A 16,928-nucleotide genomic window follows, 5' to 3' on the forward strand; every position below is an offset into this window, starting at 1 on the left:
GTAGTAAGTAGTGTTTGAATATCTTATACTTTTCCTCTATTTTTTGTTGTGAAAAATGTGATGAAGATAAGCATTTGCTTTCGCACTTTTACATCTTCCTGGAGGTCTGACAATAATCACTTTCTACTAGGGCTCAAAGTATCAGCTAATTGGTGGGCCTCTAACAGAATACTGCTCTCAAAAGGCCAATGATGACACCTTTTCCATGAAAGAATGCTTTTATTTCAGCTGTCATGGAAAGAAGGAAATGCTAATTAGACCTAACAAGGTTTTCTCTTTTTGAAGTCGACAATTTGCACCATATTGCTCAATCCTTTCTCTATAACTGCCTCTAAATACAATAATTTTGCTGAAGGTTGTATGTTTCTAAATCATAATGCATCCGGACAATTTAATCATTATATTATTGTCCACTATAGAACTAGTGACCGAGGCTAATAGAGTAGTACATTGACTAAATTGAAGAGTAATTCGTAATGTCTACAGCCAAAGTAAACTTTTTACCAACTGCCATAACCACTTTACATCCTTTAGTGTCCCTTTATCTGTCGTGTCTTAAGCACAATTTCTGACTGTTACTCTACTCTCTTCCTTTTCATTTGTTTTTGAATGATTATCTATATTACATTTTCCACCTTAGCCCCCCCCCCACCCCCATTTACCAGTTTAAACTCTTTGTGATCAACCTATTTATCCTTTCCGCTAGGACGCTGGTCCCAGCCGAGTTCAGGAGGAGCCCTTTCCAACAGTACAATTCCTTCCTGTCCCAATACTGGTGCCAGTGCCCCATGTAATGGAACCCCTCTTTCTCACACCACTCCTTTAGCCACATGTTTACCTCCCTAAATTACATATCCCTATGCCATTTTACACATGGCTCAGGTAATAATACAGTGATTATAAACCCTTGAGATCATGTTCTTCAATTTAGCTCCTAGTTCCTGGTACTCCCCAAACAGGACCTCTTGCCTACTCTTCCATATGTTGTTGGTCCCAACATGGACCACGACGACTGGATCCTCCCCCTCCCGCTCCAATATCCTTTCAAGCCAGTTTGAGATGTCCCTTATCCTGGCACCAGGTAGGTAACATACCATGTGGGACTCTCGATCTTGTTAACAAAGGATGCTTTCTGTCCCCCTAATTGTGGAATCCTCTCCAACTACCACATAATGCTTCCCCTCCTTTCCCTCCCACCTTTAGACAGCCTCCTGCTCCAAGGTGCCGTGGTCCACATTCCATCTGTCCTTCCGACAATCTTTATCCTTATCCTCACGGGTAGTAAGTACATTGTACCTGTTGGATAGGATCAGTTTCTGTGGATCCTCATTCCCTTTCTTACCTGGGTTCCCCTTACTCTGCACACTATCGGTGACACCAACCCTGTTCTGAACCTGCACCTCTCCACGAGGTGTGAACGAAGTCTGGAGCAAACTATCCAGTTACTGCTCCCCCTCCCTATGGACCCAAGTTTCGGGCCGCGCCTAGAACGGCGCAGCCCCGACCTGGATGCCCGTTTTTCACGCCACAAAGTGCGCCTAAAAAAAACTTACAGATTCTCTGGCTCCCTGCTGGTCCTCTGGAGCCTGGCGCGGCGCAGCACGAGCTATAGGGGGCGGAGCTAGGTCCCTGCGCTGAAAACAGTGCCGGGACCTCTGCATATGCGCGCTACAGTGGGCGCGCATGTGCAGTAGCTCCAGGCGCCCAAAACTGTGTGGGAGGGGCCCGAAGCACGCAGCCCCTAGCCCTGACCGAATGGCCTCACTGGGGCTGCGTGCATAAGGCTCCTCCCACGCCCAGCTCCTGCTTCCTCCCAACCCGAATCCCGCACCCGCCCCCCCACTGCCCCTGGACCGACCCAACTCCCGCTCCCCCCCCCCAGACCGTACCCCCCGGACTGGACCCGACCCGCGCTCCCCACACCCGACCTGACCTCCCTCTCCCTCCCTCCCTCCCTCCCCCCCCCCCCGACCCGAACCGAACCGAATCGGCCTCCCTCCCACCACCCCCCCCCGACCCGACCCGTGCTCCCGACCCCCCCCACCTGGACCCGACCCGACCAACCTGATCTCCTTCCCCCCGCTCCGACACGAACCGACCCAACCCTCCCTCCCTCTGCCCCCCGACCCGAACCGACCCGACCCGACCCGCGCTCCCTCCCTCCCCGAACCAACCCGTGCTCCCGACCGCCCCCCACCCCCGGACCCGACCCTACCCGCACTCCCGACCCCGGACCCCGGACCCGACCCGACCCAACGCCACCTACCTGTAAATCTGGTGCTGGGGACGGGCCCTGCCTGAAATCTTGGGCCCGGCCGGGCCGGGCCCGTGCAGCCTCCCTCCCCCTTCTCTTTCCCCCCCCCCTTCTCCTTTCCCCCCCCTCTCCTTCCCCCCCTTCTCCTCCCCCCCTTCTCCTTCCCCCCCTTCTCCTTTTCCCCCTTCTCCTTCCCCCCCTTCTCCTTCCCCCCTTCTCCTTTCCCCCCTTCTCCTTTCCCCCCTTCTCCTTTCCCCCCTTCTCCTTTCCCCCCTTCTCCTTTCCCCCCTTCTCCTTTCCCCCTTCTCCTTTCCCCCCTTCTCCTTTCCCCCTTCTCCTTTCCCCCTTCTCCTTTCCCCTCTTCTCATTTCCCCCCTTCTCCTTTCCCCCTTCTCCTTTCCCCCTTCTCCTTTCCCCCCTTCTCCTTTCCCCCCTTCTCCTTTCCCCCCTTCTCCTTTCCTCCCCTTCTCCTTTTCCCCTTCTCCTTTTCCCCTTCTCCTTTTCCCCTTCTCCTTTCCCCCCTTCTCCTTTTCCCCCCTTCTCCTTTTCCCCCCTTCTCATTCCCCCCTCTTCTCTTTCCCCCCTACTCCTTTCCCCCCCTTCTACTCTCCCCCCCTTCTCCTCTCCCCCGCTTTCCCCTTCTCCTCTGCTTCCCCCCTTCCCCTTCGCCTCCTCCTCTTCCCCCTTCCCCTCCTCCTCCTCCCCCCATTCCCCTTCTCCTCCTCCTCCCCCCTTCCCCTTCTCCTCTTCCCCCCCCTTCGCCTTCTCCCCCTTCCCCTTCTCCTCCTCCCCCCTTCCCCTTCTCCTCCTCCCCCTCCCCTTCTCCTCCTCTCCCCCTTCCCCTTCTCCTTCTCCTCCCCCCCTTCCCCTTCTCCTCCGTCCCTTCTCCCCCTTCCCTCCCCCTTCTCCCCCATCCCTCCCCCTTCCTCCCTCCCTCCCCCTCTGCCTCCCTCCCTCCCCTACCCCTGCCCCCCCTCTCCCTCTACCCCCCTCCTCCCCCTCCCCTCACTGTCAGAAACACAGACACTGACAGACAGAGAGTGAGAGACACACACAGACAGACAGACAGAGAGATAGAGTCACTGACAGAGACACACTGGGGTGGGGGGGGGCATCCCAGCACGCTTTTGGAGGGCTCCCGGTGCTGCAGTCGGTAAGTAGAAAATGTTTTATTTATTAATTAAAAAAAAAAAATTATTTCTTATTAATTTTTTTTGATTGATTTATTGGTTGATTTATTGATGTTTTTATCATTTATTATTGATGATGGCTCTTTATTTGTAAAACTGAAGTGTTTAATGTTTGTAAACTTCCCTTTAAACCACTCCCCCCATTCCTTACGCCTGATTTGTAACCTATGCCTGATTTTCTAAAGTGTAGACAAGGTTTTTTCGAGCGTACAAAAATCTTCACTTACTCCATTCTAAGTTAGTTTGGAGTAAGTTTTCACTGCCGAAACTTTGAAAACAGGCGTAAGTGGCCGGACACGCCCCCTTTTGAAAATAAAATTCTGTTCTAAAGTGAAACTATTCTAACTGACTCGAACTGGAGCAAACTAAATGCCGAGAATTTGAATTTCTAAGATACTTCGTTCTACACCAGTTGCTCCAAAGAATTAGGAGCAACTGAGGCCGAAACTTGGGCCCTATATGTCGGAGTGTCTCCAACTCGTACTCCAGTTCAATGACTGTGAGCCGGAGAGATTCGAGATGGAGCCATTTAATGTAGATGTGTTCAATTGGGGCAGTCTCGCTGTCCACAAACTCCCACATACTGCAGTCCAGACACACAAACTGCTCTGCCATATCTTGGTCTAGATTATTTATATTATTTATACCTACTTAATTTTTTGTTCTTTACACACTAATTTGCACTAAGTACTAAAACACTGGTAAACATATTAAATGCCTCTATTTATTAGCCTACTGTCTAAACTTGCCAGAAATAAACTTAAGACTTGTTCCTGATCTGATTCGGAATAAAAACACTCACCAGCTACTCACCAATCAGCTCCTTCCCTTGTGCTGATATCACTTTAGGTGTTTTTACCTCTCTTCCTGAGGCTCGCACTCCTTCGCCTCTGGGCTCTCCGATTCGTCAACTGATCGATCAGATGCTGAAAATAATAAGCACAAATATGGTATATTTAAGTGTATAGATACTTAACCTATATACAGTTTGTACCTCTCCAGTCCGGGACTCTTTAGTCCAGAAACATCCCATGTCCGGCATCAGTCCCGGCGGGGGTGGCGTCCTGGGATTGGCTGTTCCTCTTCTCCCCGCTGATACTCCGGTGCTTCCTCCTAGATCAGGGGGTCCTAGAGCTGGCTGCTCCTCTTCCAGTGCTTCCTCCTAGGTCGGGGGTCGGCGTGGAGAGGGAGCGAGGCCCGAGTTTTGCAGCCGGAGCGTGGTGGAGGCGTTCATTAGCCCGAGCACTGTCATCAGGATCCAGTAAGTTTAGGATTGGCGTGACCTCCTGTGGTCCGGAAAATTCTCTGGTTCATCACCAGACAGGTCCCAAGGGTGCCGGACTGGAGAGGTACAACCTGTACTTGCCTTAAAACTGCTCTGTGTGAATTTAGATAGGACATCTCTGTTTGAATTTTTCCGCATCTCTGTTTTGGTATCTGCTGTGCTGCACTGCTGCTGCCGCCTGGTTCCTGGGCCACTTTTAAATGCTCCACTCTCCCGATGAGCTTTCCTGCACTGTGTGATCCACCATAGTAGAGGGAAAAATAAAAATCAAGCCAAAGCAGGGAGTAGTTGATTGTCAATGAGTTAGTGAGTGAAGTAGAGCAGGATGATGATTGGTAGCTCTTGACTCAATCTCATTGAAAATATCTCATATGTCACTGAGATTTCCTTTTATATCTTGAAGTTGTGCAATCCTCCTTTGAAAACATGTGCAATCTTATAGCTTTTTAGGAGGGGAAACTGTCGGTAGATGGGGGGAAACAAGGCTTAAATGATTCCGTATGCTCACTGCATTACTTTTTGCAGTTCTCAATGTGCAGCACCTTTCTCTGGCTCAAAAAGCATGTACATGAACTGCCGACTGGCCTCTACTAATAGGACTCTGTAGGCAACATACAGGATTAGGAAATGCACAAGAGTGCCTCAAGTGACTTTCCTTCTATTTATCTTCCTCTGGAAATAAATGGGGAAAAAACTGATTACATTGTCAGTTTTTGTGCCACAGCAAAGGTTATGATAATCTCAGCAGTCAAGATGTTAACATGTTACGATATGCATTCATTATAATGTTAAATTAATAAATTATGTTACTGCCTAAATTTTTTTATGACTTACTATATATAAACTCCATTTCCAGTTGCCAGTCTGAGTGTTGAGTTTAGCCTTCAGCTATTAATCATTCATTGAAAAGATCAAGTATGGACTTCATTTTTTGTTCTTCAAGTGTACTCCATCTCCTGGAACATGTCCAAAAAACAGTGAATCTGATACTTAAAAATGAATTAGATTTGGCCTCATTACTCAGGATGTGATATGAACCTTGGCCAAGGAGAAACTGCTATATAGATGCCCCACTCATTTAACAGGATGTAGTGGTCGATAAATTCATCATATCTGAATTCTGAGTCTTCATACTGATGGGATTAGTTCTATAACCATCTGCTACTGGATCAATATCCCTGCTGAGTACATTAACATCAATAGTTCACATACAAGTGTCAGCAATGTATCATTAATATTCATTTTTTCTAACCCCACCTCACCCCCTCAATATGTGTCGGCTAAATGAGAGTTTTTAACAATACAATCATTTCTTTGGTCCATACAGTCAGCTGAAACATAAACTCATCCATATTCTCTTTGTATCATTTTAATTTTCATCTGGATTTAATGTGCATAAAAGAGAATGCAGCATCAAAAGCAACCTTAAAACCTTTGTAACCCAATCTCCTGTTGACATATAACGTGCTATTTTAAGTGCTAATGGCAGTTAACAGTGCCTGAATCAAAAGAGATGCCCTGAGTTTAATTTGACTTTTCATGATTGCTAACCTTTGTAGGAGAAGCTGGTCTAACTTGTATATATGTCTCAATCTCCCAGCAAACCTCTCGCCCTGCCCATTGCTAAACAGGATAGCATGTTGGAAAAAGATACAATGTTTAAAGATGCCTCTGGGAGCTTACAGAATTCACAAGACAGCCACACCACCAACTTAACAGGGAATGGTACATCCAGACTTGAACAGGTAACTATAAATGTTTATCTTTGTATAGAATACCAGATTTAATTGGTACATTCTAAGCCTAGGGACAATAATAAAACTATAATTGCATCACAGTACTGTACAACACAATGTTTCTTTGCTCCTAATATAAGGTTCTAGAACAGCAATTGAATCATTTTTCTTACTTGCTGCCCAAAAGCTTCAAATATTTTGACAAGTTGACTTGATTCACAATTACTAACATTGGTCTTGGCTGAACTATGAAAAATAACTCTGATTGAATTTGATGTTGCACAGCTGTGCGAATACTAACATTTAGTTCTGTCTAAGGCTGAGCCAGATTGTTCGTAACATTGGTGTCATATTTGGCCCTGAAATGAGCTTGCGACCACATATCCGCAGCATAACTAAGACTGCCTGCTTCCACCTCCGCAACATTGCCTGTCCCCGCCCTTGCCTCAGCTCATTCGCTGCTGAAGCCCTCATCCATGCCTTTGTTACCTCTAGACTTAATTATTTCAGCGCACTCCTGGCTGGCTTCCCACATTCCAAACTACGTAGACTAGAGGTGATTCAAAACTCGGCTGCCCGTGTCCTAACTCGCACCAAGACCCATTCACCCATCACCCCTGTGCTCATGACCAACATGGCTCCCGGTTGAGCAACAGCTCTATTTCAAAATTCTCATCCTTGTTTTCATCTGAGGGATCTCCCTCCATGGCCTCGCCCCTCCCTATCTCTGTAATCTCCTCCAGCCCCACAATCCCCTGAGATGTCTGCGCTCCTCAAATTCTGCCCTCTTGAGCATCCCTGATTATAATCGGTCAACCATTGGTGGTTGTGCCTTCTGTTACCAAAGCCCTAAGCTCTGAAATTCTCTGCTTCTCTACCTCTCTTTCTTCTTTCAAGATGTTCCTTAAAACCTACCTCTTTCACCTGTACTGATTTCCCCTCAGTTTCAAATTTGTTATCTCATAATATTCCTGTGAAGTTCCTTGGGATGTTTCACTACGTTAAAGGCGCTATATTAGTACACGTTGTTGTAGTTTTTTACGGATATGTATTCAAGACATTTTATGAAACTTCCGTCCAGGCTGTCGAGATGTAATTTCAGTGTTTTAATTCAGGTGTAACTAACATAGTACTTCAGAAATCTTTGACCAGCTGTTACTATCTAAATGAATTCAAGAGTAATAATTATTAGCGTTCACACAAAATCATGTTTGATAATCTGAACCAAGCATATTAAGCAAAAAAATCCTCCATTGTGCTATTTTATCCAATGTTACCTGATAACTATGCTCATCTGTCTAGTTGGTGGACTCACAAGGATCCAAGTGCATCTTTGAGTGAACTTGGATTGCAAAACAGTTCCAAACAATAAGTACAGATGTGGTGGTATAGGAGGTTAGTACACTGTCCTTTTACCCTTGAGACATAAGCCCGGAATTTTGTGTCAGTGCACTGTGTTTTCAGTGTGTGCGGCATGGCTGTGTGGCAGCCATTCAAAGGGAAGGTGCACTGTCGCGGCCACCATTTTATTTCTTTTGCTGGCCAACTGCCAGGTTAGCCCGACAATTATGCTCCCAGGTTTGGCCAGGCTGCCTGTTGGGTGCCAGGCTGCTGGCCCAGCCAGAAACCTCCCTGGTGACCCAGTGAATCTAACTAGAATAATTGCAGAACTTGCAGTGGCTGTCCCCTTTAAGTGAAGGGGAGAGACGTAGTGACATACATGCGTCATGACGTCATCAGCGCCAGGCTGATGACTGACAGCGGCGGAAACTATGTCCCGCCTCCATTTCTGCCCCTCTCGCGTGCTCACTGCTGCACTTCCACCCCCATTATGACTGACTTCCAGACCGCTCCAAAAAAAATGCCAAAGTGCTGAATTTCGCGCAGGAGGCCACCTCATCCACAGCGGCGGTAAAAACACATCAGAAGTGGTAGGTGCTACCCATTTAGGGCGGCGCTGAATTTCTACCCCAGTAAATCAACACTGTAATAGAGGTCTGAAATATGTCTAACAGCAGCATCATGTTTCCAAAGCTGGGAAACAGTGAACAATTGACAAACAAGGAATTTAAAATCAACATAACTGTAAATTAAGCTCTATAACATGGCATGTCCACTAATGTATGCTGACTCTGGAACTGAATATTCTCATATCATCCATGGCTCAGTTGGTAGCACTCTTCCTCGGAGTCAGAAAGTTATGAGTTCATAGTTCCATTCCAGAGACCTGAGCACAAAATTCTTGGCCGCTACTGAGGGAGTGCTATCTTTCGGATGAGATGGTAAACCGAGGCAAATGTAAAAATATCCCATGACACTGTATCAAAGAAGAACAGAGGAGCTATCCCCGGTGGCCTAGCCAATATTTATCCCTTAATCAGCATCACTAAGAAACAGATTCATTACCATGTTGCTGTTTGTGGGAGCTTGCTGTGTGCTAATTAGCTCACCATTTCCTACATTACAACAGTGACTACACTCCAAAAGACGTCCTAAGATTGTAAAAGGCACTATAGAAATGCAAGGGATGCGTGCAATAAAGATACAGCAATTATCATGGGCGACTTTAATCTACATATTGATTGGGCCAACCTAACTGGTAGCAATGCGGTGGAGGAAGATTTCCTGGAGTGTATTAGGGATGGTTTTCTCGACCAATATGTCGAGGAACCAACTAGAGGGCTGGCCATCCCAGACTGGGTGATGTGTAATGAGAAAACACTAATTAACAATCTTGTTGTGCGAGGCTCCTTGGAGAAGAGTGACCATAATATGATAGAATTTTTTATTAAGATGGAGAGTGACAAAGTTAATTCAGAGACTAGGGTCCTGAACTTAAGAAAAGGTAACTTCGATGGTATGAGACGTGAATTGGCTAGAATAGATTGGCGAGTGATATTTAAAGGGTTGACGGTGGATAGGCAATGGCAAACATTTAAAGATCACATGGATGAACTTCAACAATTGTACATCCCTGTCTGGAGTTAAAGTAAAATGGGGAAGATGGCTCAACCGTGGCTAACAAGGGAAATTAAGGATAATGTTAAATCCAAGGAAGAGGCATATAAATTGGCCAGAAAAAGCAGCAAACCTGAGGACTGGGAGAACTTTGTAATACAGCAGAGGAGGACAAAGGGTTTAATCAGGAGGGGGAAAACAAAGTATGAGAGGAAGCTGGCTGGGAACATAAAAACTGACTGCAAAAGCTTGTTGTGTGAAGAGAAAAAGATTAGTGAAAACAAATGTAGGTCCCTTGCAGTTAGATTCAGGTGAATTTATAATGGGGAACAAAGAAATGGTGGACCAGTTAAACAAATACTTTGGTTCTGTCTTCACGAAGGAAGACACAAATAACCTTCCGGAAATACTACAGGATGGAGGGTCTAGTGAGAAGGAGGAATTGAAGGAAATCCTTATCAGGTGGGAAATTGTGTTAGGAAAATTGATGGGATTGAAGGCCGATAAATCCCCGGGGCCTGATAGTCTGCACCCCAGAGTACTTAAGGAAGTAGCCCTAGAAATAGTGGATGCATTGGAGATCATTTTCCAACAGTCTATCGACTCTGGATCGGTTCCTATGGACTGGAGGGTAGCTAATGTAATACCACTTTTTAAGAAAGGAGGGAGAGAGAAAATGGGTAATTATAGACCGGTTAGTCTGACATCAGTAGTGGGGAAAATGTTGGAATCAATTATTAAAGATGAAATAGCAGCACATTTGGAAAGCAGTGATAGGATCAGTCCAAGTCAGCATGGATTTATGAAAGGGAAATCCTGCTTGACAAATCTTCTGGAATTTTTTGAGGATGTAACTAGTAGAGTGGACAAGGGAGAACCAGTGGATGTGGTGTATTTGGACTTTGAAAAGGCTTTTGACAAGGTCCCACACAAGAGATTGGTGTGCAAAATTAAAGCACATGGTATTGGGGGTGTACTGACGTGGACAGAGAATTGGTTGGCAGACAGGAAGCAGAGAATCGGGATAAACGGGTCCTTTTCAGAATGGCAGGCAGTGACTAGTGGGGTGCCGCAGGGCTCAGTGCTGGGACCCCAGCTATTTACAATATACATCAATGATTTAGATGAGGGAATTTTGTGTAATATCTCCAAGTTTGCAGATGACATTAAGCTGGGTGGCGGTGTGAGCTGTGAGGAGGAAGCAAAAAGGCTGCAGAGTGACTTGGACAGGTTAGGTGAGTGGACAAACACATGGCAGATGCAGTATAATGTGGATAAATGTGAGGTTATCCACTTTGGTGGCAGAAAGACAAAGGCAGAATATTATCTGAATGGTGGCAGATTAGGAAAAGGGGAGGTGCAACGAGACCTGGGTGTCATGGTACATCAGTCATTGAAAGTTGGCATGCAGATACAGCAGACGGTGAAGAAGGCAAATGGTATGTTGGCCTTCATAGCTAGGGGATTTGAGTATAGGAGCAGGGAGATCTTACTGCAGTTGTACAGGGCCTTGGTGAGGCCTCACCTGGAATATTGTGTTCAGTTTTGGTCTCCTAATCTGAGGTAGAATGTTCTTGCTATTGAAGGAGTGCAGTGAAGGTTCACCAGACTGATTCATGGAATGGCAGGACTGACATATGAGGAGAGACTGGATCGACTGGGCCTGTATTCACTGGAGTTTTGAAGGCTGAGAGGGGATCTCATAGAAACATAAAATTCTGACGGGACTGGACAGGTTGGATGTAGGAAGAATGTTCCCGATGTTGGGGAAGTCCAGAACCAGGGGACATAGTCCAAGGATAACGGGTAAGCCATTTAGGACTGAGATGAGGAGGACCTTCTTCACTCAGCGAATTGTTAACCTGTGGAATTCCTTACCGCAGAGAGTTGTTGATGCCAGTTCATTGGATATATTCAAGAGGGAGTTAGATATGGCTCTTACGGTTAAAGGGATCATGGTATATGGAGAGAAAACAGGAAAGGGGTACTGAGGTGAATGATCAGCCATGATCTTATTGAATGGTGGTGCAGGCTCGAAGGGCCGAATGACCTACTCCTGCACCTATTTTCTATGTTTCTCTGTTTCTAAGTCTTTCTTTCATGCATTGTGTATTATAGATGCCAGCATGTTAGGTGAATGGAAACTTAGGAACTGGCATGGAAAAGAAGGTACCATCAACGCATCTATTGAAAGAAATACTTGCATTTATACATTTAGTTGAAAAGTCTCAAAGTGCTTCACAATTAATTAATTTTGTTTTAGAATGTAGTTCCTGCTCTTGTATAGGCAGGAGTGACACTGACAACCTGAACATGCAATGTCCCATAAACAGCAATGTGAATGACCAGTTAATCTGTTTATTGATGATCTTGGTTGAGGGATGTATGTTAGCCAGGATATTGGGAGTCTTTCAAATACCGTCTACGCTTAATTCAAAGTCGATTAATTCAAATTGGAATTGTGCCAAAAACATTTCCGTTTTATTAAATTGCTTAATTCGAATTACTGACTTTTTTTTCCCCAAGCAAAAAAAAAACTTTGTATTAACAGGAGTAGACTACAGTGCTGTGAGACTTCTAAAAGCCACATATGCAGGATTTTGGCTTAACGTCTATTCCTGCACTCCAGTGCCAATCTAGATTATGAGCTCAAGTCCCAAAGTGGAGCTAAATCCTACAATCTCCTGATCCAAAGGCAAGAGTACTACCAATGAAGTCAAGTTATCATTTGAGGAATATGGCATTGCTTGTGAACATACTTTGTATTTCATTAAAAGTGCTTTATTTTTTAATGGTAAATTTGATAATTTTATGAAGCTCATATGATACTATGTGGAGGACCAAATAGGGAGATAACAGTTGATTCAAGGCAATGGCAGAAATAGAGAGTTACCAGTGCTTATACAAGTCACTTCCTAATGAGCAGTCACCAAGTATGAAGAACGCAGCATCTCAGCTGGTTGAGAGTCTATTTAGGAGATGTTGGCTGGAATATTTACTTTGAAGAGAGTGGGGGTTTGCGAGCGGGTAGATAGTTAAAACCACTGAAATGGACAGCGCATTGGGAAGACGCATTCATCTCGCCGACTTCCGCCTTTAACTCTGGTGCATTTCTCAGCGCACCAGTGACCCGGTTGGGAACATACGAACATATGAAGAATGACGGATAGGTAAAGACCATCTGGTCAATCACACCTGTCCCACACAATTATGATACCTTGTGTATCACAACATATTCACTCCACCCCACCCAAAACCATGTGATCTCCTGGGAGAGACAAAAAAATAGGTAAAAATCCCAGGCCAATTTGGGGAAAAAAACTCTGTGAAATTCCTCTCCGACCCATCTAGATGATCGAAACTAGTTCAGGGGATCACTCTGGCCATTTAGTTCCCTGCAGTACCTATCTTCCGTCAGAGTTAATCTCCGCCACATCCAGAAACAAATGCAGACTCACTGAATTGCTTGAAGCTTGTTCCAGAGGTCTTTCTCTGTAATTGAATTGAAATAAACTGTTAGTTGGAACACTGTCTGTTCCCTTCATTATCTTATAAACCTCAATCACATCCCCCCTAAGTCTACGCTGCTCTGAGGTAAAGAGTCCCAACTCTTTCAACCTATCTTGATAACTAAGATGCTTCAGACTTGGAATTAGTCTAGTGGCCCTCTTCTGCACCCTTTCCAGAGCCTCAATATCACCCACCATGTGAGGAGACCAAAACTGGACACAGTATTCCAAGTGCGGCCTGACTAAGGTTTTGTACAAGAACAAAACAGGACGCCTCGTCTTATACTCAATTGTCCTATGGATACATCCCAACACTCTATTTGCTCTAGCTATCACTGCATGGTATTGTTAGTGTACCTTTAAGGATGTATGCACTAGAATGCCCAAATAAACTCTTTCTATCTCCACCATCTTTAATGCTTTTCCCTGGAAGGTGCGTGAATGTTGAGCATTTGCCCCGCCCACATGCGTAACACTGCACTTATCTAAGTTATATATCATTTTCCAGTCTTGAGCCCAGTCTCCCAACAGATTAAGATCTGCGTGAACCAGTTCTAGCACTCACACAGATCTTGGTATCATCTGCAAATTTTTAAATTATGCCGTCAATCCCTGAATCCAGATCATTAATAAAAATAGTAGAAAGCAATGGTCCCAACACTGATCCCTGCGGGACACCACTGGAGACTGGTCGCCAAACAGATCTAAATCCATCTATAACTACTCTTTACCTGCGTCCTGCCAGCCAGTTCTGAATCCAGCTTGATATATTTCCACTAATACCCAAGGCTCTGATCTTATAGAGAAGCCTCTTATGCGATAACTTGTCAAAAGCTTTTTGGAAATCTAAGTAGACAATGTCTACTGGGCTTTCCTCATCCACCAACTTTGTAACTTTTTCAAGAAATACAATTGGATTTGTGAGACTTGACCTCTTTTTTTCATGAAGCCATGTTGAGTGTCCCTATCCAAGTATTCATATATTGCACCCCTTATGATGCTTTCAAGCATCTTACCTATTACTGATGTGAAATTGATGGGCCTATAGTTACCTGGGTCTGTCTTGTCACCTTTTTTTAAAGTGGGGACTACATTAGCCTCCTTCCAATCTGTCGGAACCATTCCAGAGTGCAGTGAGCTATTAAAAATTCAAGACAAGGGTTCGCACAGCACACATCCCATCTCCCAGAGGACCCTCAGGCGGAATCATCCGGCCCTGCTGCTCTATCTATTTTTAAGTTCTTAATTCTTTCTAAAACAATATGCTTTTCGATATTAATGTTACTGATAAAACTAGTATTATTAAATTCTAATATTCGAGCATCATATTCAAGGATGAATACTGATGCAAAGTACCCATTTAATATTTCCGCCATATTCAGTGGGTAATCCGTGATCCTTACCAACGGGTCCATCACAGACCCAATTCACGTCCGGACCGGGGTCAAACAGGGCTGGGTCATCACCCCAACCCTCTTCTCAATCTTTTTCGCCGCCATGCTCCATCTCGCAGTCAACAAGCTCCCCACTGGAGTGGAACTAAACTACAGAACCAGTGGGAATATGTTCAACCTGCGTCATCTCCAGGCCAGATCCAAGACCACTCCAACTTCTGTCGTCGAGCTACAGTACGTGGATGACGCCTGCGTCTGCGCCCATACAGAGGCTGCACTCCAGGACATAGTCGACGTATTTACTGAGGCGTACGAAAGCACGGGCCTTACGCTAAACATCCGTAAGACAAAGGTCCTCCACCAGCCTGTCCTCACCGCACAGCACAGCCCCCCAGTCATCAAGATCCACGGCGCGGCCCTGAACACCGTGGACCACTTCCCATATCTCAGGAGCCTCCTATCAACAAGAGCAGGCATTGATAACGAAATCCAACACTGCCTCCAGTGCGCCAGTGGAGCCTTCAGTCACATGAGGAAAAGAGTGTTTGAAGACCAGGCCCTCCAAACTGCCACCAAGCTCATAGTCTACAGGACTGTAGTAATACCTGCCCTACTGGATGGCTCAGAGACATGGGCCATGTACAGTAGACACCTCAAGTTGCTGGAGAAATATCACCAACGATGTCTCTGCAAGATCCTACAAATCCCCTGGGAGGACAGGCGCACCAACATCAGCGACCTCACTCAGGCTAACATCCCCAGCTTTGAAGCACTGACACACTCGATCAGCTCCGCTGGGCAGGCCACATTGTCCGCATGCCAGACACGAGACTCCCAAAGCAAGTGCTCTACTCGGAGCTCCTCCACAGCAAACGAGCCAAAGGTAAGCAGCGGAAAAGCTACAAGGACACCCTCAAAGCCTCCCTGATAAATTGCAACATTCCCACTGACACCTGGGAGTCCCTGGCCCAAGACCGCCCTAAGTGGAGGAAGTGCATCTGAGAGGGCGCTGAGCACCTCGAGTCTCAACGCCGAGAGCATGCAGAAATCAAGCACAGACAGCGGAAAGAGCGTGCGGTGAACCAGTCCCATCCACCCCTTCCCTCAACGACTGTCTGTCCCACCTGTGACAGAGTCTGTGGCTCTCGTATTGGACTGTTCAGCCACCAAAGAACTCACTTCAGGAGTGGAAGCAAGTCTTCCTTGATTCCGAGGGACTGCCTATGATGATGATATAACCTGTCCTTGAATACCCTTCAGTGGCCTAATACAGGGAGAGGTGGATGACCTAATTAAAGTGTTTGAGAGGACAACAGGGTTTTTAAGCTGATCTAGCAGCTTTTACTGGTTGTACACAGGATTTATGGGCCTCACCTATGAAAGGAAGGCGAGAGCTGAGCAGCCATTGTGCAAGTTGAACAATTGACAGTTTAAAAAAAAGTCACAGAAAAACTCACACATAACACCTGCTTCCTTGTCTAACAGAAATGCTTTTGCTGACACTATTTGTGCTCAGAATTTGCTTTCAGATGATTTCTACAACCTCAGAAGCTACTCTCACTACATTGGAAGTCACTCTCAGTACTTTGGAGAATTGTACCGCTGATCTCCACTTTACCTGACATCTATCAGATCAGCATGGATGTCGCTTATGCTGTTTCACCTTGGACCTCAGATTAGGACCAAGATGAGCCCCAACAGCAACAACACCACCAGCAGCAGCAGCAGCCTTCTCCTCACTGATTTGCTGCTCCACACGAGATAAAGGATGAGCAGAGGGATGCACCGCACTGGAGGTGATGCCCCCAACACAGGGTAAATAGGCAGAGGATGAAGCAGTGCCGCAGGAGGCTCAGGCTATCACATCAGGTCATGGCAGACATTTGTAGATTGCTGGAAGAAAACCTGCTGCCAAGTGGACTTAGCAGTGGTTGTCAAAGTCACTACTGCCCTCAACTTCTTCGCCTCAGGTGCTCGGCTTCGTGGCTCTGGCTGGCTTGCCACAGGTGCAGGATGTCATCAACTGCACACGTGACTATCAAGGCAACCCCAGATCACCCAGGAGTGTTTGTGAACCGGAAAGGCTTCCATTGTGCAGCTCGTCTGCAACCTCAAAAAGATCATCATGTATGTGTGTGCCAGATTCCCAGGGAGCTGTCACGACTCTTTCATCCTGTGCCAATCCACTCTCCCTCAGCTCTTCGCACCTCTGACAAGGGCTATCCACCGAAGATGTGGCTGATGCTAACCTTGAGGAGGCCAAGCAATGAGGCCGAAAATAATCAAAGCCACTTGACGACCAGATGTGTAATAGAGCAAGCAATTGAGATGTTGAAGTTGCGTTTCAGATGCCTGGACAGATCTGGAGGAGCCATTGAGTATGCACCAGCCAGGATCTCCAGAAAGATCGTCATATGCTGTGTGCTGCGCAACATAGGGCAACAATGACAATTGAAGCTGCAGGAGGAGCAAGGTGCAGAGCACCCAGCCTCTTCAGAGAATGAGCAGGTAGAACATGAGGAGGAGGAACCTTGAGTGGTGATGGCACCAGCAGTGGCACACATTGCTGCCCGGGAGGCCCGAGGTGGCCTCATAATAGCAC

At 46.2% G+C, this 16,928-nt stretch overlaps 1 protein-coding gene across 1 annotated transcript in view; it reads left to right on the top strand.

Moving 5' to 3' along the window:
* myo16 (myosin XVI) overlaps positions 1 to 16,928 on the top strand; it is a 1,091,439-nt gene that overhangs the window by 304,542 nt on the left and 769,969 nt on the right. The window contains exon 9 of the mRNA XM_070891428.1: positions 6,330 to 6,474. Coding sequence (XP_070747529.1) covers positions 6,330 to 6,474 — 145 coding nt within the window. The remainder of the gene's footprint in view (positions 1 to 6,329; positions 6,475 to 16,928) is intronic.

This window comes from Pristiophorus japonicus, chromosome 10 (genome assembly GCF_044704955.1).
Source record: "Pristiophorus japonicus isolate sPriJap1 chromosome 10, sPriJap1.hap1, whole genome shotgun sequence".
In the NCBI taxonomy this organism is placed as follows: Eukaryota; Metazoa; Chordata; class Chondrichthyes; family Pristiophoridae; genus Pristiophorus; species Pristiophorus japonicus.